This window comes from Equus przewalskii, chromosome 8 (genome assembly GCF_037783145.1).
Source record: "Equus przewalskii isolate Varuska chromosome 8, EquPr2, whole genome shotgun sequence".
Taxonomy (NCBI): domain Eukaryota; kingdom Metazoa; phylum Chordata; class Mammalia; order Perissodactyla; family Equidae; genus Equus; species Equus przewalskii.
The window spans coordinates 17,027,573-17,052,903 of NC_091838.1; the positions used below are offsets into that span (position 1 = coordinate 17,027,573).

The following is a 25,331-nucleotide window of genomic DNA, read 5'->3' on the forward strand; positions in this document are numbered from 1 at the left end:
AGGGGTTAAAAATTTTTTCCCAAGGTCACAAAGCTAATAATTGATGGAACTGGAATTAGAAAGATTTGTACATACAAAAAAGACAAAATAATTAATTGAATCAGATCTCAGAGGAGTGGGCAGGATATGAGATCAAGACCATAGGTGGACAGATGGCCATAAACAAGAGAAAGCCCTTCTCCTCTGAGGGAGAGGGAAGGGTAGAGAGAACAGATTCAATCACCTAAGTTCTTCTATGGAGCTGGAGGCAGGCATTTGCTAGGACAGTGCGGCAGGGATTGAGTGGGGCTTTGCAGATTATTATGTGGGTTTTTCGTAGCTGCAGAAAGGGTAGAGAGAGGAAGGGACTGACCAAGAGTAATTAACAGAGTTGAAAACCATGAATTTGCAGGGTAGCGTTCAGCTTTACCACGTCATTTTCCCCTGGGGCCTTCAGGTTTATTGGTGAAGAAGAGCTAAAGACTGCGGCACTTAGTCAAGGATGGGAATTTCACATGGAGAAAGACAGAAAGATGGAAATAAGAGTGAACAAGGATACTGGTAAAACTGGTCCATGTTTTAGTCTGGGCAGGGGAGGAGCGAGACCAGAAGGAGAGAGAAAGATGAACAGAACGAAGGACCAATATACTGGAGGTACTCCAATACACTGAGGGTTCCAGTGCGGGAATAACAGAGTGGGGATAAGAAAGAGCTAGAAAGAATGCAAGCAGGTGACAACACAGTCTACAAGCCTTGAGTACAATTTAACTTTGGAATATGAATGATAGATTACTAATATAAAGAACTGTGAAAATTGGAGAGATTCTTTATGGTAATCTGGTGTAAATTCCTTCATTTCCTCAGAAGAGGAAACTGAGGAATGAGGCCAAATGATATATATTCAAAACGGGAAGCAGGTAAGAGGCAGAGCAGGACCCAGATGATCTTTCAGCCTAGAACTCTTCCCATGACAGCACTTGTGCCTATTTTATGTGATACACATTGTAGTCTTTTAAAAGGACCTAACTAAGACAGTATAGAGTACACATAATATTCAAAAATTGACACTTTAAAAAATGTGTACCTAACATTGATTGAATTCACACTTGGACTGCAAGCTCAGACACATGTAGGGTGTGTGTGGGAGGGAGTGTGTGTGGTGTGCTTGTGTGTGTGAAGTACAGTTAAATGAGACGTTATCCAACAGAGAATAATTCAGAATGGCATAATAAATGTCTAATAAAACTGTACCACTTGCTATCAGTCTCTGAAAAAGTTTCCTAAAATTATTGATTAGTTATTTATAGATAGATATATTTATTCCCACAAAAGATTGCAGGGAGCAAAATCATTTATTTTGATGGGTACTAGACCATTCTAAAGCAATAATTACTAATAATGCTACCTCAGATGTCTATAGAAACACAAATCCCCGGAGACACTTTGTTAGGTTTCAGAATGTCTCTGACATTGGTAAAGAGTGGAATTATGAAAATGTAGATAGAAAAGGCAATGTCAAGGTCTCTTAACAAATTTGCTCCTTCTACATGTTATTTCTTGAAGAATCTATTGAACACATTTAATCTGGTAAGTATAGCATTTTCAAACCCAAGAAAAATCAGTGTGAGTTAGCATTTGGATATATATTTTATTCTCTTTACATATAGAGAGAGAGGGGAGAAAGAGAGAGAGAGAGATAAGTGCTTATATCCATATTCATATTCATATCCATATCTACATATATGTCCGTATGCATATCTAAATATTAGATAAACAGAAATAAGACCACCCACAAGCAAATAAGCATAGGCCCTGGAATTTTGGAGGTTGTCAGAAGCCTGTATTTCCCTCTCTTTATTAAAGAAGAATTGCAATGAATAAAGGAATGAAAGAAACAGAAAATATCCCTTAGAAAACCACAGTAATTCTTGTTTCAGGCAAGATCCACCAACGGATGCTGAAATTAATGGGTGAAAATTTGAAAAGAAGCAGGATATTTTCAAAGTCTTAAAGTATCTCTCCCAAGGTATTTGTTAACTACAAAGGGCAAAGTATTAACTTTACAGTGGAGAAACCTGACAGACACCACCTTAACCAACCGATTCAGGTTAATATCACCAGTAATGAGCTCACGGGCCCCAATATTAGAAGGACACTGCCCTAAGGCTCTTCAGTCTCAGCCACTAGAAGAGATACATTATTCAGAGACGTGAAGGTCCTGCAACTTTGCAATTCCCCTATTCAAAAACAATTTTTCTCACTACTTCAAAGTCAGACGGAAGCAAATACCTGAAGGAATGGGCATGGCCCTAGGCTTCCGAAATGAGAAAAGCTACTGAATGAAAAAAGTTCAGAAATGCTGCAAAGGGAGGGAGGCAGGCACCAAAACCCCGCTACGTCTACCACATGGCCACTTCATATCACCAGTGCCACTGCAAGTTACTCTAGCACGTCCGCCTTTACAGAAAGTCACAGCATGAAGAGTGACACAGTTCATGACTGATCTTAAGATAAAGAATTACACTGAAAGGTTTGCAAAAAGCCAGAAAAAGCTCATGGTACAGTGCTACTGAAAGAAAAACCCTGGTGGCAAACTGGAGAGAATATGTAGTCTTTCTTGCTATTCTTTGAGCCCTGTCTAGAGAGAGTCTGCATAAGCTGAGAGCTGTAGAGCTGAGACAATTCTATCAGTTCAGGGATGTAAACGATATTTTGCTGTCAATCTCAACTAAATAACAAATACTTCTAAAATATGTCACACCTTTTAGAAAGTACAACTAACATAAAGCAAAAACCAATCTTGCCAGAGAGAACTCTATCAGGGACTATATACAAATTAGGAGATCACTAAGAACTTTCAACTTTTCCTACCAACAGCTATGGCACTGGAGAGAAAGGTCCACAATAATGAGACATTGAATATTCCTTTTGACCATACCTAGAGGAAAGAGTCCATTCCCTATGTCTTTCCAGTAAATAAAAAAATGGGTAATAAAGTTACCATCAGATTAGAGAAAGAATTACCAATCTGATGCTACTACAAGAGTTGAATAGGATCACATAAGAATGAATGACACCCTGGTTCAGGATGATGGAAGAACTAAGTTTGCAATTACATAGTTGAACTCTGGGCAGCTAGACTGCTAAAGAAACATCAGTAAATGGTAAAGCTGTATTTCTATTGATTTACACTGACCATCTCCGATGAAGTGATAACTTAGTAGATAAGCACATCTTGGGCCTAAGACAAGAAGTTAATATTAAAGCTCAGATAGCGAAAATCACAGAAACTCAAGTCATTCCAAGAATGTAGCATTTTGTTTGGGAAGAAATTTTTAAAAAGTTAAAGGAAGAAAAGAGGAATCTCTCCCTAAATGACCTACTGCTCCCCCACCCCCACATAAACTCCACCACTACTGTCACAAAAAATAGAGTCCCTTAAAACCAGCAAGTGAAGCTAAAAGCAACCCTCCCTCATATACACAGAAGCTGAACACCACACCTATTCCAGCCGGGCTGCAGACTCAACCAGTGGCTTCTCTGGCCCTAATTTTGTCGCAAGAGTAATGTCCCATATCTGCCTCTCTTCTACTCTCCCGACCAAGGACTGCCCTCTGCCATTTTTGTTTCTCCAGACTTCCATGCAAGAATCAAATGAGCCCCCTGCTATGGCCTCCATTGGCTTCTGATCACAGGACTCAGTTGCAAGGTTCTACCTATAAGGCCAAACCCAGGTTTTCTTGGGACAGAACATAGCTAGAACCTTGACACATCTGCTACAGATGCGGGCAAGTGCATAACTGAAAGGCAGTCAAATTTATTTATTAAAAACTTTTATGGGCAGGCCAAATACTTTCTTACAAATTAATAATGATATAACAAGTGTTTGCAAGGTAGTTGTCATATTTTAAAGGACAAAAATTGACTAATACTATATTTGAAGATCTGTGTAATAATTGGGCATATTCTTCCTTTTTTTAAGAAAAGAAATTTAAAAGAAAGCCATCTTTCTTTTAACTCATGTTATTGAATAAATGGAGAGGCTGTAAAGAGCCACAGGTTCTGCCCAGAGGGGTAAGATTTATACATATTAATATAAGCTTTTTCCATATCAATAGGATAAGGCTCTTTTCAAGAACATAGTATAGTAATAAGCTAAAACTCACTTTATCATTGTTTACTACAAAAGTAAATCGAGTCAAAAGCAAGGCTTTCTTGAATCCCAACTGGAGAGTTTCTACTAATGGCAAAATTATAAGATGCTATCACAAGGCAGCTTAACTTCTGAGAAAGGTTCTTTGCACAAAAGTCTAAAAAAGGCTCTAGTGAATTATGAATGGAGAGGTATGAAAAAACTAAATCTCTCTCTCTATATATACATATATATAATTATAATACAACAAAATACAATATGTAAAAATGTATAACTACAATATAATATATAAACACACATGTATGTGTGTGTATATATATCTTCTCCCAAAATATACCAAGGGATAATTTTAACTTTGATACAAATTATGAAACTACTAAAACTATGCTATCTAAAAAAGCAGACAGATCCCAAATATAATCCACTAGAATTTCCTAGTGTTATATTACCTATTTCAGAAATTTTTAATATTCCATGGCACCAAAAGAGAAGTTTAGTGAGGTCATGGCATTAATGTGCTTCTAAAGGCACCTAATTTTCAAAAATAGGGAGATGTGGAAGCACAAGAGAAAGAGAGGAATACTTTGAACTCAATACTAAAACCATAAAGTATATATGCATGTCTACTAATTAAAGTGCATTTATCAAATCAAAATATTTGATTGCCTACTCTCATGACAATAACATTGAAAAGCTTTTATTTGAAATATCTCATTTTAAACCTTCACACCCACCAAAAGAAGGAGGCATAATGATGGCTTCTTGCTTCGGAGATGAGAGGACCAAGGCTCATGGAGGCTAAATAATTTACCTCCTTAACTTAAATAATAAATAATTAAAATAATTTAATAAATTAAATAATTTATTCACTTCATATGCGGCCAAGAAAAACCTCTAACCTAGGCCCTCTGATTACAGAATTATTGATTTTACAATAAGGCACCTTACAAGGCACTGTGCTGGGCTCTGAAAGGATTCTAAGAATCTGGCCCAGTTACAATCCTTAAGAAGTTTAGAGACACCAAAAACTCATAGAGGTAATAGGTATGTGTACTAATTAGGATGACACAAAACAACAAGGTTCAAAAGAGAAGAATGAATAAGATACCATTAGGTGTGCATTTGACGTGGGTAACAGAGACCAGACACCACGTAGAGAGAGTGGAGCCAAACAGCCATGGTGTGTATGGGGTCCGGGGTCTACAACTCCTCCTACTCTATATAACCAGTCTTCCCATGAATTTGCAATATGCAAACTCAATCCTCATTTCCAATCTCATGGCCATAGAGCTCCTCAACCTCTCACAGAATTATAATGAGGCTGTTGGAAATGGGTTGCCGGCAATAGTAATGAATGGGTTCCCGGCAAAAGTAATGAATGTTTCTACTTTAATATTGGTTAGGAATTTCAATTATAATCAAGTAAATGAACTTACTTCGAGAGAGATTCTCAAGGGCTTTTCCCAGCTTCTTGCTCTCTTGAAGGATGTGGTTCAATTCATCAAAATCACGGCTTTCTGGTTTAGTCCGCCAGTTCCACTTAGGATGGTCTACTGACCTTGGCACTATGTTTAAAAAAAATTATTACTTCATAAGCATGCTACATAATGATAAAAACTTACTAATCATTATTATGCGAAGGATTCTGTCAAGATCAATGTACAGCATAAAAATGTTTATCTTGAAAACAGTTTTCCTATGAGCAAACAGAGGGGAAGTTATAAAGCTGGGTTTTAAGAAGTGTTTTAACTGAAAAAGTAAAGGGAAGTGTGACAGTGTTGATAGAAAAAATAAAATTCGGGTACTTATTTAAAACTAATAATTTCTATAACTTAGGGAAAAACACAAGCAAAGTATATTTTGCATGATGTTTCAGAAGCTTAAAAATTACTAACTTCTTCAGAAATTAGTACATATTTTTAAGATATTCTTGCTGTCTTCTGGTAAAACAGGAAAAACTGAATATATGTATTCACCTTCACTTCCCCCCAAATTTCCACTAAAATTACATTGCAGTAAAGGGATTTTTTTTGGTCAAAGAATTAGTTGAACAAGGAGAGAAGAAATTATTAGTCAAGAAATAGCAACATATTTTTTGAAAGATGCAAAATAGATTGATGAGTAGTAACTGGATTTAGCAAGGTAGAGAACACTGAAACCTACGTCCCTAAAGAGAGAGATGCCAAAACACTTGACATTTCATATCACTTAACCTTTAAAGCATCACTCAAGGAGGATCAAGGCCAAAGTTAAGAAGGCTATAAGAACTTAATTGTTTTTCAGATTGAAAATGTCCTTTAAATGTCCAATTCAAGGCATATTATCACAAAATTTTAAAGCAGTGGTAATAAAGAAAATATCTAAAAAGCTTTCTGAGACAAAAATAGCAAATCACATTGCTATCAAACTTCTCAATAGTAATGCTTGGCCCCACAAGACATGGGAGAAATTCCTTCAAAATTACAACTGAAGATTACTTCTAACTTAGATTTTTATACCCAACTAAGGAACCAATAAGATAATTATAAAGCCTCAAAAACGTATCTTGCAAGCACTCTTTTTCAGAAAGCTCCTTGTGGAGGTGCTCCACCAAAATGAAGTAGTAAACCAAAAAATGGAAAGACATGGAATTCAGGAACCAGGTGGTACTCCCCAAGAAAGAGGAAAAGGGAACCCTCAGGATGACAGTGAAGGATGGTCCCAAAAGACAGCTGAGAAAAAGGTTAAATCAAGGAGCTAAGAATGAAGCAAGAGGACAGAAGGCTACAGGAGAGAGGTGTATAAAATTTTTTTAATGAAATAAAGTATCTGTGTCTAGGCTATTGTAAATAACGCTGCTATGAACAACAGGGAACAGATATTTTTTTGAGTTAGTGTCTTCATTTCCTTTGGATATACTTCCAGAAGTGAAATTGCTGGATCATATGGTAGTTTTATTTTTAATTTTTTGAGGATCCTCCACACTGTTTTCCATAGTGGCTGCACAAATTTACAATCCCACCAACAGTGCACAAGGTTCTCTTTTCTCCACCTCCACACCAGTATTTGTTTCTCTTTGTCTTTTTGATAACAGCCATTCTAAGAGGAATGAGGTGATATCTCATTGTGGTTTTAATTTGCATATCCCTAATGACTAGCGATGTTGAGCATTTCCTCACGTACCTGTTGACCTTTCATATATCTTCTTTAAACAAATGTCTACTCAACTCGTTTGCCCATTTTTTAAAACAGTTATTTGTTTTTTTTTTTTTTGCTATTGAGTTGTATGAGTTCTTTATATACTTTGGATATCAATCTCTCATCAGATACATGGTCTGCAAATATTTTTTCCCATTCCATAGGCTGTCTTTTCACTTTGCTGATGGTTTCTTTTGCTGGGAAGAAGCTTTTTAGTTTGATGTGTTCCCACCTGTTAATTTTTTATTTTGTAGCTATTTCATCAGTATATTCTTTTTTTTGCTCTCTCAATCCTTCCAACACCCATGCAAGGAATAATCTGCATTAAATTGCCTATATTTGAAATGCCTAGAGTAATGTCAGTTTTCCTGACTGGTCCATGAGCTCGCACATCACATCTGTGAATAAAGTCATAGTAACATCAATGCAGACTATACTATTCAACCAATATTCGAAATAACTGCAGGCTTGTACTGTGAGGATGAGATGGGGCTGAGGTATAAGGCACAAAGTCATAGAAGGAGGTCAAGAGATAATGCCTCAAATTTAAAAAGCAAAGAGAACTGTGTAAGTATGTTGTATGTTTAGATACGTAGACATATGCACAAAAAATGAACATGTAAAAGAGTTAAAAGTGGTTCCACATTAGAAACAGAACAGGGGAGAGCAAAGGACACTACTGCTTTGGAGTACTGCTTTACTTTTAAACCATATACATTTTTTATTTGATAAAAATAAAATAAAATAGTTTAAAAATATTTACATGGTAAGCGTACAGGAAATAGAGTCTCAGACTATTGAAATATCTCTTCCACCTTTTTAAAAAGTAATCTGGCAATATCTATTTAATAAAAAATATGCTGACCCTTCAAGGTGTTTTGTAAGTCATCATAAAGAAATGAAAACACCTGTACCTATGTATATACGTACAATTTGTTTTTAGCAGAAAGTCCAAGATATTTACTTATTTATTTCAGCAAATAGTTTGTGGTGGCAAAATTCTGGGATTAATCTAAATGACCTTCAACAAGGAGACAAATAGATTATGGCATATTCACACTATGCTATAGTTTGCAGTTACTAAAAATTGTAACTTAGATCTAAGCTTATTAGCATGGAGATATATCCACATGCAAGAACAAGTTGCTTAAGAATGTGTAAAGTTTAAAGCCAGCTTTAAAGCAAATCAACCCACGCATATTTTATATGCTAGTTTGTACAAGGAAAGGATGTAAAAAGAAGCAAACTATTTCAAAGGATGTGAAAAGATACAAATTATTTCTGCGCAAGTAGAAGGGACTGAAGAGAGACTATCTTTCTACATGTCTGTATTTTTTTACTTGTCAAAATGAGCAAATATTACTTCTAGAATTTAAATCTAAAATTTAAAAACATAGAACGCAGCTTCTTCCTCTGTGTTTCCTTGTTAATACACTCCGGGATGGAGATATCAGCTAACATCAATGCACTGGTGTGCAAGCAGCGGAGAGTGGACACCGTGATCATGATCAACGGTTCTAGAAAACACCTCCAGGCATACTGCTATTACCTGACAGGTCATGCCCCAGGGAATCCCTAGGGACAAGCCCAGCTATAGGGGAGAGAAACTCAGAAGAGGAAGCAGATAAAACTACATCTGGACCAGATCCCTCAAAACATTGGTTGGCACTTTTATTAACCTTCTTTGAATAATTTCTCTAATCTGCATCACTGTACTATCTAATTTTCCTGGAAATTACAATATACTATGAAAATTATTCTCTTTTTTTAATTTAAAAACATAAGAGCATAGATTAAAAAAAAAATCAGTTGATTGGTCAACATCCTCAGAAGACCACCAGACATGGCCCAGCTGTCCATCATCTGAGCCCTTGCAGACCTACCACCTGAACACATAACGTGGGCAAGCCCAGGTGAGACCAGCAGAAGAACTTCCAAGTCAATCCACTGAATTATGAGAAATTGTAAATGGTTGCTGTTTTAAGCCATTCAGTTTTCAGGAGGTTATACGCAGCCCTAGAGAACTGACAAAACATCCAAGGACTTTTCCTCAGCACTTTTGAGAGGAACTAAGGCAAATTTCTTCAGATATTTTTGTAGCTTGTGAGAATCTGACACATATACGATACTCAACTTATCATGGGAACCACATTTAGGACAGCCCAGGCCACAGTATGATCAGGGTCTAATCAACTATGCTGGGTGATTTCAAAAAATGTTTTGATAAATAATGAAGGAGATTTGGGAGGTCATCAGCCCAGTACAGAGTCTTCAGAGGAGAACATCTCTGAAGGTTTCTGACATTAAAAACCTTACTTAGGTCATCCTTAATCTTAAAACTCAGTGCTACAATTTAAATACATTTTTCACAAATATCCCCAGGAGAAATGCAAAACAGCACAATAGTGTCAACAACACAATATGACCCATAGGAGGAGACAGAATCTGAGATTAGGGATAGTCTGTGATGTCACTGAGGCAAAGCTCACCCCCAGTGCGGGAGCCTGTCCACGGCACCCTGCACATGGGTATCCTCCACTCATCCATAATGAAGCTGCTACTTCACAAATCAGCCTATCATACATTACGTAGGGTGACTTTTGAACAATTCATTATATCAATCAAATTCTGACTCACTGTGACCTCCACCAATAGTTTCTATCTATGGATTAAAAATAAATGTACTGTTTCCTCCCAATGACTTTTGAGATACTGTTTATCCATTTCTTTTGAGCCAAAATTATTTCAATTATTTACATTTTTCAACTCTGTTTTCTAAAATTTAATAAATGCTAATGTTTTTATCTGAAAGTTCCTCCCCATTACTACACTTTAATTTAAAATATGCCAGGAAATATCTCAGCTGTATAGTTAATAACAGTTGATGAGAATGAACCCATTACTTTATATCTCCTGCCTTCTGCGTTTCTGTATAATGATATTTCAGACACTGTGCTGCCATCTGCATTCTCACATTTATGTAATTTGTGTTTTCCATACACATGCACTGTCCTTTCCTTTTCTCCAAAAATTACAATAAATATACATCTATTCCTCTTTGTACATTCTGTGCTAAATGCAACACTGGAAAAAAAAAAAACTGAGAGAGCCGGCCTGGTGGTGCAGTGGTTAAGTTCGCACACTCTGCTTTGATGGCCCAGGGTTTGCAGGTTCAGATCCCAGGCGAGGACCCCTACACTGCTTATCAGGCCAGGCTGTGGCAGCATCCCACACAAAATAGGGGAAATTGGCAAAGATGCTAGGTCAGTGACAATCCTTCTCAAGCAAAAAGAGGGAGATTGGCAAGCGATGTTAGCTCAGGGCCAATCTTCCTCTCCAACAAACAAATTGCTAAAAACAACAAAAAAAGCAAAAAACTCTGAGAAAGCCTCCCACAAATGCAAAAGTATAAATAAAAGTACTTAGGGTTAGTTTTAATTTTTGGTTTTAATCTAAGCTAAATTATTTACCTCAATTTTCTCATTTGATCATGAATTTGAAATGGCTATAAAAAATCAGTGTACACTATCATGCACAGGGGGTCGACCGATGAACACTCTTCTGGTCCTTTCTGCCAAGTCCCTACTCACCATCCTCAACCAGTCCACCAGAACCACCATTCCAATAAGTAATGAGGGGAAATACTTAATACCACACAGCAAAACCTTCATCAAACCCTATCTGTTGTATCTTTCTTCTATGCCAAATAACAATTGAACATTGATAACATAATATTATCTTGCAGATCTTTATACCTATACCAGCTTGCATTGTGTAAGTGTTATTTTTTATCTGAAAATTCACAGCTTTTAAACTGTTATGAGACTAGGTCATATTTTAGCACTAATTCATTCTTAAATTCTCCTCATTTATTCACTCATTTATATAGCATAAACTATGTGTCGGGCACTGTTCTAGGTTCTGGGGATAAATCCGTGGGAATAAAAGCAAGAAAATCCTCCGTCCTCATGGAGATTACATTCTGCTGAAGCTCACAATCTACTGGATGGGCTAACAGATTATACTGTTCTTCATAAAACTGGCCTGATTAATATATAGTATCTATTTTTAGGTAAGCTTTAGCAATAAAAATTTTTTTAAATGAATGTTAAATATAACTTCTCCACATATGAAAGTTAATGACTGTAAATATTCTTGTCTTTTTCTCTCTTAAGAACAATCACTTAGGAAACTTTTTCAATTTATTGCATAAATATTTGTGCCTCACAATGTTTTATTAAGAAAATAAACATTTTTTTCTTAAAATTTATTTAATTTTGCTTTAAAATAAGATACAAATTTTTATCAAATTCCATTCAAGTATTATTTGAGATGTCATGAGACTTTCTTACATTATTGATTTGCATAATGTACCAACATGCACATAATGGTAGTACCGAAAGGAGAGGAGAGAGAAAAAGGAGCAGAAAGAATATTTGAAAAATAATGGTTGAAAGATACTTCATGCAAATAGTAATCAAAGACAGCAGGAATGGCTCATTTCAACAAATAGTGTTGTCCAACAAATGGACAACTGTATATGCACATGCAAAAAAATAAATTTGGACCCCTACTTCCCATCATATACAAAAATTGACTAAACATGGATCAAAGACATAAATTTAAGAGATATAACTATAAAACTCATAGGAGAAAACATAGGGTAAATCTTTATAGCCTTAGTTTAGGCAAGGGTTTCTTAGACATGTCACCAAAAGCACAAGCAAAAGAAAAAAGAAATGCATAAGTTGAGCTTCATCAAAATTAATAACCTGTATATTAAAGAATACTATCAAGAAAATAAAAAGATGGGGCTGGCCCCGTGGCCGAGTGGTTAACTTCACGCACTCCGCTGCAGGCGGCCCAGTGTTTCGTTGGTTCGAATCCTGGGCGCGGACATGGCACTGCTCGTCAAACCACGCTGAGGCAGCGTCCCACATGCCACAACTAGAAGGACCCACAATGAAGAATATACAACTATGTACCAGGAGGCTTTGGGAAGACAGAGGAAAAGAATAAAATCTTTAAAAAAAAAAAAGAAAAGAAAAAGATAATCCACAGAATGAGAGAAAATATTTGCAAATCATATATCTGATAAAGATGCAGTATTCAGAATATATAAAGAAGTCTTAGAATTCAATGACAAAAAGAGTAACAACCTACTTACAAAAATGAACAAAAGACTTGAATAGACATTTCTCCAAAGAAGATATACAAATGGCCCAGAAGAACATGAAAAAATGCTCAACATCATTAGTCATTAGAGAAATGCAAAATCAAAATGACAATGAGATACCACTTCACAACCACTTGGATGGCTATTATAATTTTTTTATAAACAGAAAATAACAAGTGTTGGTGAGAATGTGGATAAACTGGAATCCTCTGACATTTCTAGTGGTAATGTAAAACACTGTAGCTTCTATAGAAAGTAATTGGCAGTTCTTCCAAAACTTAAACGTAGAATTATGATATGACTCAGCAATTTTATTTCAAAGTATATACTCAAATAATGGATAACAGATGTTCAAACAATTACTTTGTACATGAATGTTTATAGTAGCACCATTTACTATAGCCAAAAGGTAGAAACAACCAAAATGCTCTACAAAGGATGGATGGATAAACAAAATATGGTATGTCCATATGATGGAATATTATTCAGCCATAAAAATGAATGAAGCACTGACACATGCTGTAATGGGAATAAACTCTGACAACATTATGGTAAGCGAAATAAGCCAAACACAAAAAAGTCATACATTGTATGATTCCATTAATATGAAACATCCAAAATAGGTAAATCCATACAGACAGAAAGCAAGCTCCCAGGGCTAATGGGAGGTGAGAATGCTGAGTGACTGCTTATCAGTTACAGGGTTTCCTTTTTTGGCGATGGAAACATTTTGGAGCTAGATAGAGGTCATGGTAGCATAATATTTTGAAAGTACGAAATGCCATTGAATTGTACATTTTTAAATGGTTAACTTTATATTATGTTAATTTAACCTAAAAAAAAGTTTTGGAGTGATTATACTCATGAAGTCATAGTAACTGGCATTCTCTAAAACTTCTTTGCCTCTCCAAGGTCATAATGATATACTTGTATGTTTTATTTTAGAAGTTTTGTGGTTTTTGTTTTCATCTTTAGGTCTAGGACTCCTCTCAGATTTTCAGTATGATTTAAGGTAGGGATCAAGGTTATGTGTTTTTCCCCTATGAATGTCCAATGTTGAAGGAACCTTTTCTTTTCCTATTGTATTACGTACATGTCCATGTGGAAAATCATATGACTGTATACGAAGGTCTATTTTTGGACTCCTCATTGTGTTCAGTTGATTTATTTGTCCATCCTTTCATGAAAATCACATCATCTTGATAACTGTGGTTTCATAAGATGAACTCAGGTAGGATAAATTTTCCAAACTAGTCCATGTTTTTCAAGATTGCTTTAGACAATCATGGTCTTTTGCCTTTCCAAGTAAATTTTAAAATAATATCGTCAATTTCTAGGGGCAAATAACTGTTGGAGTTCAGATAGGGATTGTATTCAGTCTCTAGATCAGTTTTCAGTATACTGACATCTTACCAATATTGAATATGAACATGGCATATCTACCCATTTATTTAGCTCTTCTTTAGTTTCTCTCAGTAATGTTCTTATAGTTTTCTGTGCAGATAATTTACACATTTTCCCATTAAATTGTCCCTAAATATTTACTGCTCTTTGATGCTAGTATAAATGGTATCTTAAGGTCCTTTTGTGATTTACATTTTTTTGTATATAAAAATACATCTGATTTTTTATACTGACTTATAGCCAATGACTTTGATAAGTTCACTTAATTTTAGTAGTTTCCTTATAAATTCCTAAGAAGTGTCCATGTATACAATCATGCCATCCAATGGACAGACATTTTTATATCTTCATTTGCAATTATGCATTTTGTTTCTTGTCTGATTTCATTGACTATGACCTCTACTATAAAGCTGAACAGAAGTGGTGAAAACACATCCTCTCTTGTTCCTAGTTATAGAGGAAATATTTCAGTATTTCAATGCTGAATACATAGTAGCTGTGAGATTCTAAGATGCCCTTAATTAGGGTGAAGAAATGTTCTTCTATTTCTAGTTTGATGGGAGTTTTGATCATAAATGCTATACTTTGTCAAATATATTTCTTCCACCTATTGAAATGACCATATAATTTTTCTCTCTTAATCTGTTAATGTAGTGAATTACATGAGTGGATTTTTGTATGTTCTCCTAACCTTGAATTTCTTGGATAAACCGAATTTGATCATACAGTGTTATCCCTTTCACATATTTCTGTATTAAAATTACTAATATTTGATAAGAATATTTCATGTCTACGATTATGAGGGATATTGGTCTGTGCTTTTCTTTTCTTGTAATGTCCTTAACTTGTTTTAATTGTAGGGTTATAGAGGCTAATAAAATGAGTTGGAATATGTACTCTCCTCCTCCTCTATTTTCTGAAAGAGTTGCATATGGTATTACGTCATTTTTAAATGTTTGAATTCCCCAGGGAAACCATCTTGGTGTGGAGTTCTCTTTGTGGGAAACTGTTTAATGATGAATTCAATTTTTTAAGTTGACATAGGACATTTAAATATTTCTATTTCTTCTTGGATCAGTTTTGGTAAATTCTGTCAAGGAATTCATACTTTTCATCTCAGTTGTCAATTTTATCGGCAAAGAGTTGTTCAAATTATCCCCTTATTATCTTTTTAATTGCTTCAGAATTTGTAGTCTTCTTCCCTCTTTCACTTCTTATATTTGTAGCTGGGTTTTCTCTCTTTTTTTTAATCAGTCTTGCTAGGTGTTTACCTACTTCAGCAATCTTTATAAATAACTAACTTCTCAATTTATTGATTTTTCTTTACTGTTTGTTTTCTATTTCAACTTTTATTATTATTTTTATCATTTCTTTTTCTCAATATATCTTGGTTTTAAGTCATTATTTTCTATGTTCTTAAAGTGAAAGCTGAGATCATTGACTTTACACTACTTTCTTTTTCTAATACAGGATTTTTCAGCTATAAATTTCCTCCTAAGCACTACTTTAGCTTCATCCAACAAATTTTAATGTTTTGTTTTTCAAAATCTTGTCTAATTTCCTTTGTGGTTTTGTTCTCAACTCATGAGTTATTTGGAAATGTGTTCTTTGATTTTGAAATATTTGGGGGAAGTTCCTAGGTTTGCTATGGTAACTTAATTCAAATTTAACACCATTTTGGCAGAAAACATACTCCATATTATTTCGATCATTGTTTTATGGTACAGCATATGGTCTATCTTGATGACTATTCTGTCTGGAATTGAGAATTACATATATTCTAATTTTGCTGGGTAGAGTGTGCAATAAATGTCAAGGTGGTTGTAGGTATTCAAATCTTCCATATCCTTACTCATGTTTTGGTCTATTCATTCTGCCTGTCTATATTCCCCTTTACTTTTGTAAACTTTTCCCTCCTTGTAATTGGGAACTTTGTTATTGGGTTCTCTTTATCTTTAGTAATACCCTTCATCTTGACTTCTGCTTGGTCTGATATTACCACAGTCATTAAAGTTTCTTTATGCATAGTATTTCAAACTGTTTGTGTCTTTATGTTTAAAATGTGTTTCTTGTAAACAATCTATACTTTTTAAATCTTCCTGAAAATCTTTACTTTTTAATTGATATGTTTAGTACATTGACATTTATTGTAACTATTGACATATTTGTACTTAAGCCTATCATCCTGGTGTTTGATTGCTATTTTTCTAATCTGTTCTTTATGTCTCTGTTCCTCTTTTCCTGGCTGTTTTAATAGCATGAATTTTATTTTTCTTCTGGCACACCATTTTAACTCATCTATTGATTTTTTATTTATGCCTTTTTGTGCTATTTTTTAGTAGTGCTTTACATATTACAAGATGCATCTTTAACTTATCATAGTACATGTTCAAAAGATATTCTACTACTTTAGGAACAATTTAATATATTTTGACAATAAATTTCTAATTAATAGTTCTGAATCCTATATTTTTATTGTTATATATATATTATCCCTACATATACTATAAAAATTCATGCTACTTTGTTATTAATTTTGCTTGAAAAAGCTAACAGTCTTATGGAACCAAAGGTTGGGAGTAGGTCACCTGAACAGAAAGAGATATCATCAGATGGCAGACCACCAGCAACATTCTATGGCTTGGTAGTATCCTGTAAAGAGCACAGATTCTACAGAATGAGGGGCCTTTACCATTCTACCCTCAAGTGATGGGATCTAGGACTGGCCCTCAAAATTGGTAAGGCTCTATGATTATGAATTTACCCTTGGGGCAAAAAGAGAGAGAAACAGACAGAGAGACCGATTAATCCAGGATGGAAAGGGAAATGTGAGACTGAGGCGTAATTCATTCCATTTTTCATTTATTCCTTTATTCTTTTTTTTCTTCCACTTAACACGTATTAATTGAGCCAGGCACTGTGTTGGACATTACTAGAGATTTGGTCATGAATCCCATATGCAAATTTTAAGCTTTTATATTTAAAAAAATGTTGGGACCTAATTTTATAAACCAAACTAGTGAAGCAAGATCATTTAGTTACAATCATAATTTTAAAAGAACATTTGAAGGTTTTAATACTTCACATAATTCTCACAAGAACTTTGTGATCAATACAATAGTTTTTCTGAGTTTCACTATATAAATAAACTCAAAGAGAACTTTGTGATCAATACAATACTTTTTCTGAGTTTCACTATATAAATAAACTCAAAGAGATAATTTCAGTCACTTTCACAAATGATCCCAATTCAGATGCTAGTTAGCACATAACAGTTTTCCATAATTTTTGAACAAAAATAGTTTTCTATCTATTCTGTTCACTGTTGAAATTAAAATCAAACATCTCACTCCATAACAAGCACAAGAAATTGATGCGTAATAACAGCTTTCAAGCTCTCCTGCCTTCCAAGAATAACTGACCTGCTACAGGCTCCTAAGCTTTTTGACAAGTTTATACATACACAGTGGTAGCAGAGCACTGGAGAAACCCAATGGCTACTAGGGCAGTGGAAAAAGAGAAGCAGTATTGAAAGAGAGAAGGGGTACTTGTCATAGTCGGAGAGGGAATAAGCATAGGGACTTCAGTAATAAATAATGAGTAGGACTTCAGGAAACTCATGAGTGAGGGATTGTTTTAAATTTTGTTAGATGTTTTGAATAGAAATCTCCCTTGCTTCCTTCTAAAAGATTTAATTTGCTTTTATGTGCTTTATTAAATATAGGGATGGTGTTGCTTGGAATATGATACAATGCTGCAACTCGACATGAAAGGCAAGGGACCCACTCCAGGCAGTTTACATTCTTAAAAGAATGTTACACTCCAAAAGGTCTAAATCAATTACACATGCTTGAGAACGTGAGTGAGTGAGTGAGTAGATAGATATAAATAAAGCTCAATGTTACTGCTGAAGTGGACATGAAATCCATTAGGATTAACAGTCAGAAACATCATATAAAAGTTTGGTTTCAATTCTTACCTTTTCTTCATTTTGTGAATAATATAGACTTACACACATTAAGTAACATTTGAATGACAAACTTCCTTACATGATTTGGACTCTGGTGATGGTGGAGAAATAGTAGACACGGCAAGGTCACTTTTTGACTTTTTAGGCTTCTTTGCATGTAATTGCCAGGGTTTATCATAGCTTCTGAAATCCCTTCTTGTTCCTTTATGTTCTGTTAAAACAAAAGAAAACAAATATATGTGTGTTTATATATATATGTAAACTCAGTAACAAGCGATTTCAAGATGGATCAAAAACTAAATCCACGATGTCATTGGATATACCTGGCAAAAGCTGTAGGTCAGCCCACATCAAAAATACTGCAAATATCCAAAAGTATTTATTGCTTAAATTCCCCTGTGAATTTGAGTTTTGAATTTGATATGAATCAGTTGGTATATTAATATGATTAAGATCATGTTAAACTACGAAATTATTTGAAAGGCTTTTTAAGGCATAGATTACCATTACTTAAAGTAACAGTCTTTAAATAAATGTATTATGTTGTAAATAAAAATAAATATTCAAGTAAATTCTACTCATCTGACATTACCTTATGCATTATTCACTATGATACATAAAACCACTGACATTCACCTAAGTTTCATCTATAGTATCGCTCATTTTTCCACTTCTCTATTCAAGAAAGATTAATTCAATCAACTTTTTTGAAAGTTATAGTTCCCCTTCAAAGGTGGTCAGTGCCATACCAATTCCAAAATTAAATGATCTTTCTAAGAGTTCATCCCTCTTGACTTCTTTGCCAAATTTTCATATTTTTAGATAGACCTATCTTTGTGGAATTTTTCCTTCTCTTGTTCTCAGAGCATTACATTTTCCTCATCCCTATATCACCTCTCTGACTACTCCTTTTCTGTCTTATTCATTGCTTTCTCATCTTCCTCTTTCATCTATGTGATATTTGTAAGAGTTTACTTCTGCCTTCTTGATCAAATTTACAAGTTGTGAAATCCTCCTAGCTTAATGGATGCATTATAAATCTTTCTTTGGCAACCCACTTATAAATGCCAAATAGAAATCATGAAACATATGGATCACTCAAATTTTCGTGTTAAGGTTGTACTTAACTAGCCGTCATCCAACTTTTCCATTTCCAACATACCATTAAATACCAAAAGAGGCATAAATATTCTAAAACACTAGGAACCGAAATATTGGTCTATGGTCTGCCAGAACCAAGGAAGTATTCCCACAGATAGGATTAAGACAACAGAGAGGCAAATCAAAAAGAGACTGGAAGATTTCTAGGCATCCACAATGCTTGCCCCTACATCAGAGTCACAATCTATCAGAATTTGTCTTCGTACATCCATCCTAGGACCATACCTTCTTCTAACTCAGATGACTAATGGAAGAAAGAAGCCTTATCATAAAATATAGCATCTCATGACACAAAGAAAAACTAAAATGAGCCAGAGAGGAATGGTACACTAGATTTTGTGGCTTTTTTGCTTCTCCACTGCTAGCAAGGAGAAAAGTCCACATCAACTTAAATAATCTAGCAATGATATCATTCTTATTTAGAGGGCTGAAAAAGAGATAAGAGACAAAGTCACTCATCAGTTTAGCAGAGACCCACAAGATTCAACTGATAATGGAAATTTTATTAGCAGCCATGATTTCACCTGTCTCTCTAAAATTTTTGAAAAGGATCCAAATAGTTCTGAGCTATATGGTCATGGGACAAAATGAGTCCACCTACACTATTTATCGACAAACCATAACTAGATAAAACACCCCTCATTTAAATTTGAATAAATAGGAAAAATATCACTTTAAGAAAAAATTCAATATAAAAAACAGTAATCCAGCATTCAAGATACAGAGGAAGTATATAGTTTTGGAAAACATTTACCATGAAAAACCTCTAAATTTTAGAATGTGGCTATTTTGTCTTCTCAGTAAAAATGAAAGAAAATGGACTCTATGAAACAAAAACAAATGAGAGAGGAGATGGGCTAACCAACCTATGGTAAAAATATAACTGCAAACAGAAATTTAAAAAGAAAATGAGAAAAAAAAATGCTGACAGGAAACTAAAATGTAATGCCAACATTTAAATTTGTGTTCAAAGCCAGAAAGAAAAAACCAATATTGTAGAAAACTGCATCGGTGAAACAGAGAACACACTTGACAAAACTCCATAGAAGTTAGTCAATAAAGAAAGGCAAATACAAAGAGAGATGAAATGAGAGGAATGGAGAACAGTAGAGGAAACTCAACTGATACATAGTTGATTTTCCTGAAGAAGAAATCAAAGAAAATATAATAGAAGCAATAACTAAGTACACAAGAAAAAAATTTCTAGGCCGAAGACCTTGCTAATTGACATGATTCACTGAATATAAGGAAAAATTAAAGAAAAGAGACAACCATCTATATGTATTCCAAGTAAAACTTTTGGATACAAGAAATAAAGGAAAAACAAATCTCATAAGTATTTAAGAAGACTAATTAGAACATCTTAAATAAAGCTGCTTTCAGGTTTCTCCTCAACAATATTAAATGAGAGACTTTTGAGAAGATGTTGTGTCCCAAGTTGCTAGATACACTTAAAAGTCAATAAGATAACATCTTCAGATGTTTTAAAAAAGTATTATACCCATATAATTTAAATATTGAGACATTTTCTAGCTAATCAGAACATGCAACAAAGGAAACAATTCCAAATTGCAGTCAAGGTTCATACTGGCATTATTCACTGTCCCTCAAATTATAACTCCTTCAGTTATACTCATGTCCAAGAATTATGCTTTCCTTCTCGCTCCTGTCATATTCTTCTCTCTCAAATCTTTCCTCTCTACCTTCTGGAGCACACACTCCACGGTAAACAAACAGTCCTCCATGCCCCCTTTCAAGTCCTAAGACACACCTCATTCTTTCCACAAGAGCAACTCCCTCCTCCGCAGCTTCCTGGAATGGAGGATGTTTAATGCCTATGTGCCACTGGCCACAGGCGGGGTTTTCCTGGTCCATCAGTGTTAAGCAGGAAGCCCCTCCTCTCTTGTGGTAAATGCTGCCTGTCTACACTACTCACCACTCTTCATGATTGCCATCTTTTTGCGCCTGATTACAAGACCTTGGCGGTCTCCCTTGACCTCTCAACTTGGATGAAATGGTGGTGACCTCTTAATCCTTAGACAAATCATGAATTAAGCCTCATTCTTCCTTGTCTTCCTCAATTCTGAAGAGCTTCACTTCTCTGATACTTCATATACCCCCAAACTAAGGTCACCCACAGGACCTTCTTATTATCTGTCTGGAATCATTCCACCTCAAAAGTCTTGATCTCAAATCTCGCAGTCTCTCCTCGTTCTATAACTCTCATATTTTCACTGCACCTACAATTACACTGGTCCCCTAAAGGTCTTCAGCTCTCTGATTTGCTTTCTACGTCTAAACCTTTTCCTATCCTTGCTCACTGTGCTCTCATCCCAGACAGCACACTTTGATCACTGCACAATTTGCTCACAAGTGTCCTCAACTCCTTTGAAAATCTGTTCTTCCACCCTCCACCCTCGCTGTGGCATAAGCACAAGTCTCAATCAGTCTCTCGAACTGATTTCTCTGCTCCTCTCCCAGTACTTCTGGGCACTGTTAGAGAAACATCACAATCTTGCTGATGGTTTCCATCACTAATTCACGTCTTCAACTTTAGATAAGCCCCAGAACTGCTTGACACTCTTTTATTTTGCTTTTACCAACTCTTTTTCCCTTTCCTTTGGTGACTCTCCACAATTGCTGTCACTCACATCAATCTCCCCTATCTAATGTTCAACCCTCTTGTCCTCAGCAAAACACCTTACGTCTTAATACACAGACAAAATTTAAGGCATCAGATATAATCTCACACTTGCCTTCTCCCAGTCTATCTATAAATTTGACCACAATTCCTTTCATTCTTTCACTCTCATGCTTTTAATGATTATGTGTGTGATACTGAATGCCACATCTGTGACTCCTGCCTTGACCCATCCCCAGAGTCTTAGACTCATATCCAACTGCCTACTGGAATTATCTATCCAGGTATCTCACAAAACACTCAAATTCATTAATAGGAATTGGACTTATTATTGTCCTTCCTAAATTTAGTCCTGTGTTTCCATCTTGCTTTATTAAACAAGCATTTATGCCATTACCCAAGTCAGTAAACTGGGAGTTATAATCATCTCCTCCCCTCTTTCACCCTCTCCAAGCAATGGGTCATTAAGTACTTGCACTAGTCAGACTTCTAAGATGATCCTCATGATCTCTGTCCCCTGATGGTATGCCCTATATAATTCCCTCCCCTTGAGGGCAGACAGGACCTTTGACTTGCCTTGAACCAATAGAATACGTAAAGGCAATGGGATGTCAATGTCACGATTGTTAATTATATAAGACTCCACCTTAGTAGACTTGGATGAGAGAAATTCTCTTGATGGCTTTAAGGAAGTAAATTGCCATTATGTGCAAGAGCCTTGTGGCAAGGAAGTGTGGATTGCATCTAAAAGCTGAGAGCAGCCCCAGGCTGAAACCTAGCAAGAAAACAGGAACCTCAGTCACACCTAAATGAGTTTGGAAGCACATTCTTTCCTACTCCAGCCCCCACACGAGAATGCAACCCAGCCAACACCATGATTTGCAGTCTTGTGAGATTAAATCAGAGGATCTAGTTACACAGTGACTTCTGACCTATGGAAACTGAGATACTAAACACGTGCTGATTAAAGTTTCAAGTTTAACATAGTACTGTCTCTCCAATACTACAATTTATAAACAAAGGCTCATATGAGCTCCAATAGGCTCACAGATGTTCATCTGGTCTGCCTTCACATGATGGGTGCCATCTTTGCACCTATAAACTAGAGCCTATGCCATATACTCATACTACTTAGAACCTAAACCCAACACAGTGAGGCCAAGGAAAACCAAGAGTTCCTTTTTTGTATGCCAAAAGCTCACACCTAGTTTCCTCTATGATGCAGATATCTTCTGTATCTTCTGTATGGAAAACTGACACCAGAGATGTCTATATTCTTCAGGGCATATCCTATTCCCTACTCATTTCAGTGTGACATAGTCTCAAGAAGTACCAATATGAGAATACAATCAAAGAAGACCAAAATCCTTTCACGAGATCCCATAAAGCATGAAGAAGATGAGAGAAGTGAGGGTGTCACTCCAGCAAAGCATCTGGAGTTCTGTCAGTCAGATTCCCAGGGGAATCAGGCAAGGAACTGGCTACTCAAGCAACCAGCATGGGGGCATTTGGATTTGAACGGAAATGTCAAACCAACAGACACATGTATAAAGGAAGAAAGCTGTCGGACACACATTTTATAAACAAACATCAAAGTCAAGTCTACTCAACTATATTACTAATTCTTATTGGGACGAAGAGGCTATTGCAGACTTGCTAAGGCTGGTTCCCCAATGTCCAGAGTAAATGAGTCTTCCTAAGGTTGAACTTACCACATAAGATAAAATTGGGGCTGAAGGCAACAGAATTATCAACACTTTGGGCAACAAGAAAGGTAACTTATAGAAATCTATTGTTTACCTTTCTATAGATAAGCTATAAGCATTTAGTTCAAATTCTTCATAGAAGGAAAAGAAATAAGTGAAGCTTAGAATAGTTTGAATCACACAAATGAAGTTTTTTCATATAAATCTGAATCTTACTTCTATTAATACTGAATACACAGATTCTCATATTTTGAAGCATAATACATAACCATATATTCAAATTCAAGAATATTTTATGGTGAATTTTAGCATAAGGGTGAAGTCACAGATTAATACATGAAACTCTAGGTAACCACCTAGATTTAGCTCATCAGAAAGACTTTTGTAAACTTTTACATTAAATGTATCAAAATTAAGTGTAAAATATATTTTTTCATTTACCTGATGTTTCACTTTCTGCCCACAGAGCCGCAGATCCAGACAAAGTTCTTTGAAGTTGTCCCCGGTTTCCTTGTTTAGACTGAAGATGGTCAATGAGAAATGGGATTGGTTGGTCAGGTGTCTCAGTTATTAACTTGGTCATTAATTCCTGAAGGCAGAATAAAGCATACATTTATATCTAATAATAATAGCATTTGCTATTGCCAAGAACTGCTCTAATTGCTTTATTTACAGCAACTAACTTAATCCCAATAACAAGCTTTTCAGCCTAGTACAAGCTATTGTCCTCATTGTTTCTCATTTTGAGGAAACCGAAGTGCAGAGAAATAAATCATAGCTAACACATGACAAAGTCAAGATATATTTATTTTTATTATTATACTTGACCAAAAATATACTACAAACTTAATCAAAATTCTTTTGAAAAATTATAGTCTAAGAATTTTAGACTTCACATTACTGTTTTGAGAGATGCCATTAGAAACTAAATTTTTGATAAATATACCTTATATGCCAATGTTATTTTTCCTTCTAATCATACCTAAATATCCCAAAATGAAGAAAATTTTGTTAGAATGAAAGAAAAGTAAAAAAGTCACAGACTCGCAGAAACCAAAAAACGTCTTAAACTGGTATCTAAACAATAAAGAATTTCCTTTTTCCAGAAGCCCTAATTGGTACTCATTCTTTCTTCTTCTTTTTTTTAACGAGTTAAGCAATGGAGAGTTCTCTACCTGCCAAAGCAGCCTGTCCCATTTTTTTGACAGCTCTAATGACACCTTAAATTGGGCAGAAATTTGCCTGAGGGTAATATCTACACATTGTTTTTTCCAGTCAGGAACAGCAAAGCTCAAGCTCCAACTTGTGGTCAATTAGAATCCCCAGACTGTTCTCATATGAACGGCTGCCAAGCCACGTGGATATCATTTTGTGCTGTGTAACTGGGTTTGTGAACTTGCATGCACCATTTTACGACTCGGATGGGTCACATTTCATCTTGTTGGTTTTAGCCCAGAATAATAGTCTGTCAATTGTCATTTTAAGTTCAGATTCTGTGAGAGCCAGTGGCTCCAGTGAGTAGGCCAGAAAATCAGATAATATGAGTACCAACTGAGGGGTACTGGAAATCGCCCATCCATTTTTTGTTGGTGGCATATTTCCTCTGCCTTGAATGCTGTTCTCTCGGATGTTTAGATGGCTGGCTTGTCATCATTCAGTCTCTAAGGATACCTTTGTAAAGAGGCTTAACCTAACCAATAAGTCCCTTATTGTCCTAATAAAAAACAATTAAAATGTTCATTGATTTCTTAGCCCAGCAAAATATACTCTTCTGACATCCTATACAAGAAACTACTGTCATGCTATCTCAGGGATATTTGTTGGCATTTATAGCAGTCCAGGAACACACAAATTTATCTGAGTAGAAGCTAAATGAACTTTGTAGATGACAAGATTCCAAGTTGATCTCAGAGACATGGATAAAATAATTCAAGGTATCTCAAAAGTGTGTAGATTGATCATAG

General features: G+C 35.4%; 1 protein-coding gene across 1 annotated transcript in view; it reads right to left on the bottom strand.

Annotated features, from left to right (window-relative positions):
• Positions 1-25,331, bottom strand: part of C8H8orf34 (chromosome 8 C8orf34 homolog) — a 370,490-nt gene that overhangs the window by 269,909 nt on the left and 75,250 nt on the right. Inside the window, 3 exon segments of the mRNA XM_008518734.2 lie at positions 5,569-5,697; positions 17,939-18,070; positions 23,809-23,956. Coding sequence (XP_008516956.2) covers positions 5,569-5,697; positions 17,939-18,070; positions 23,809-23,956 — 409 coding nt within the window.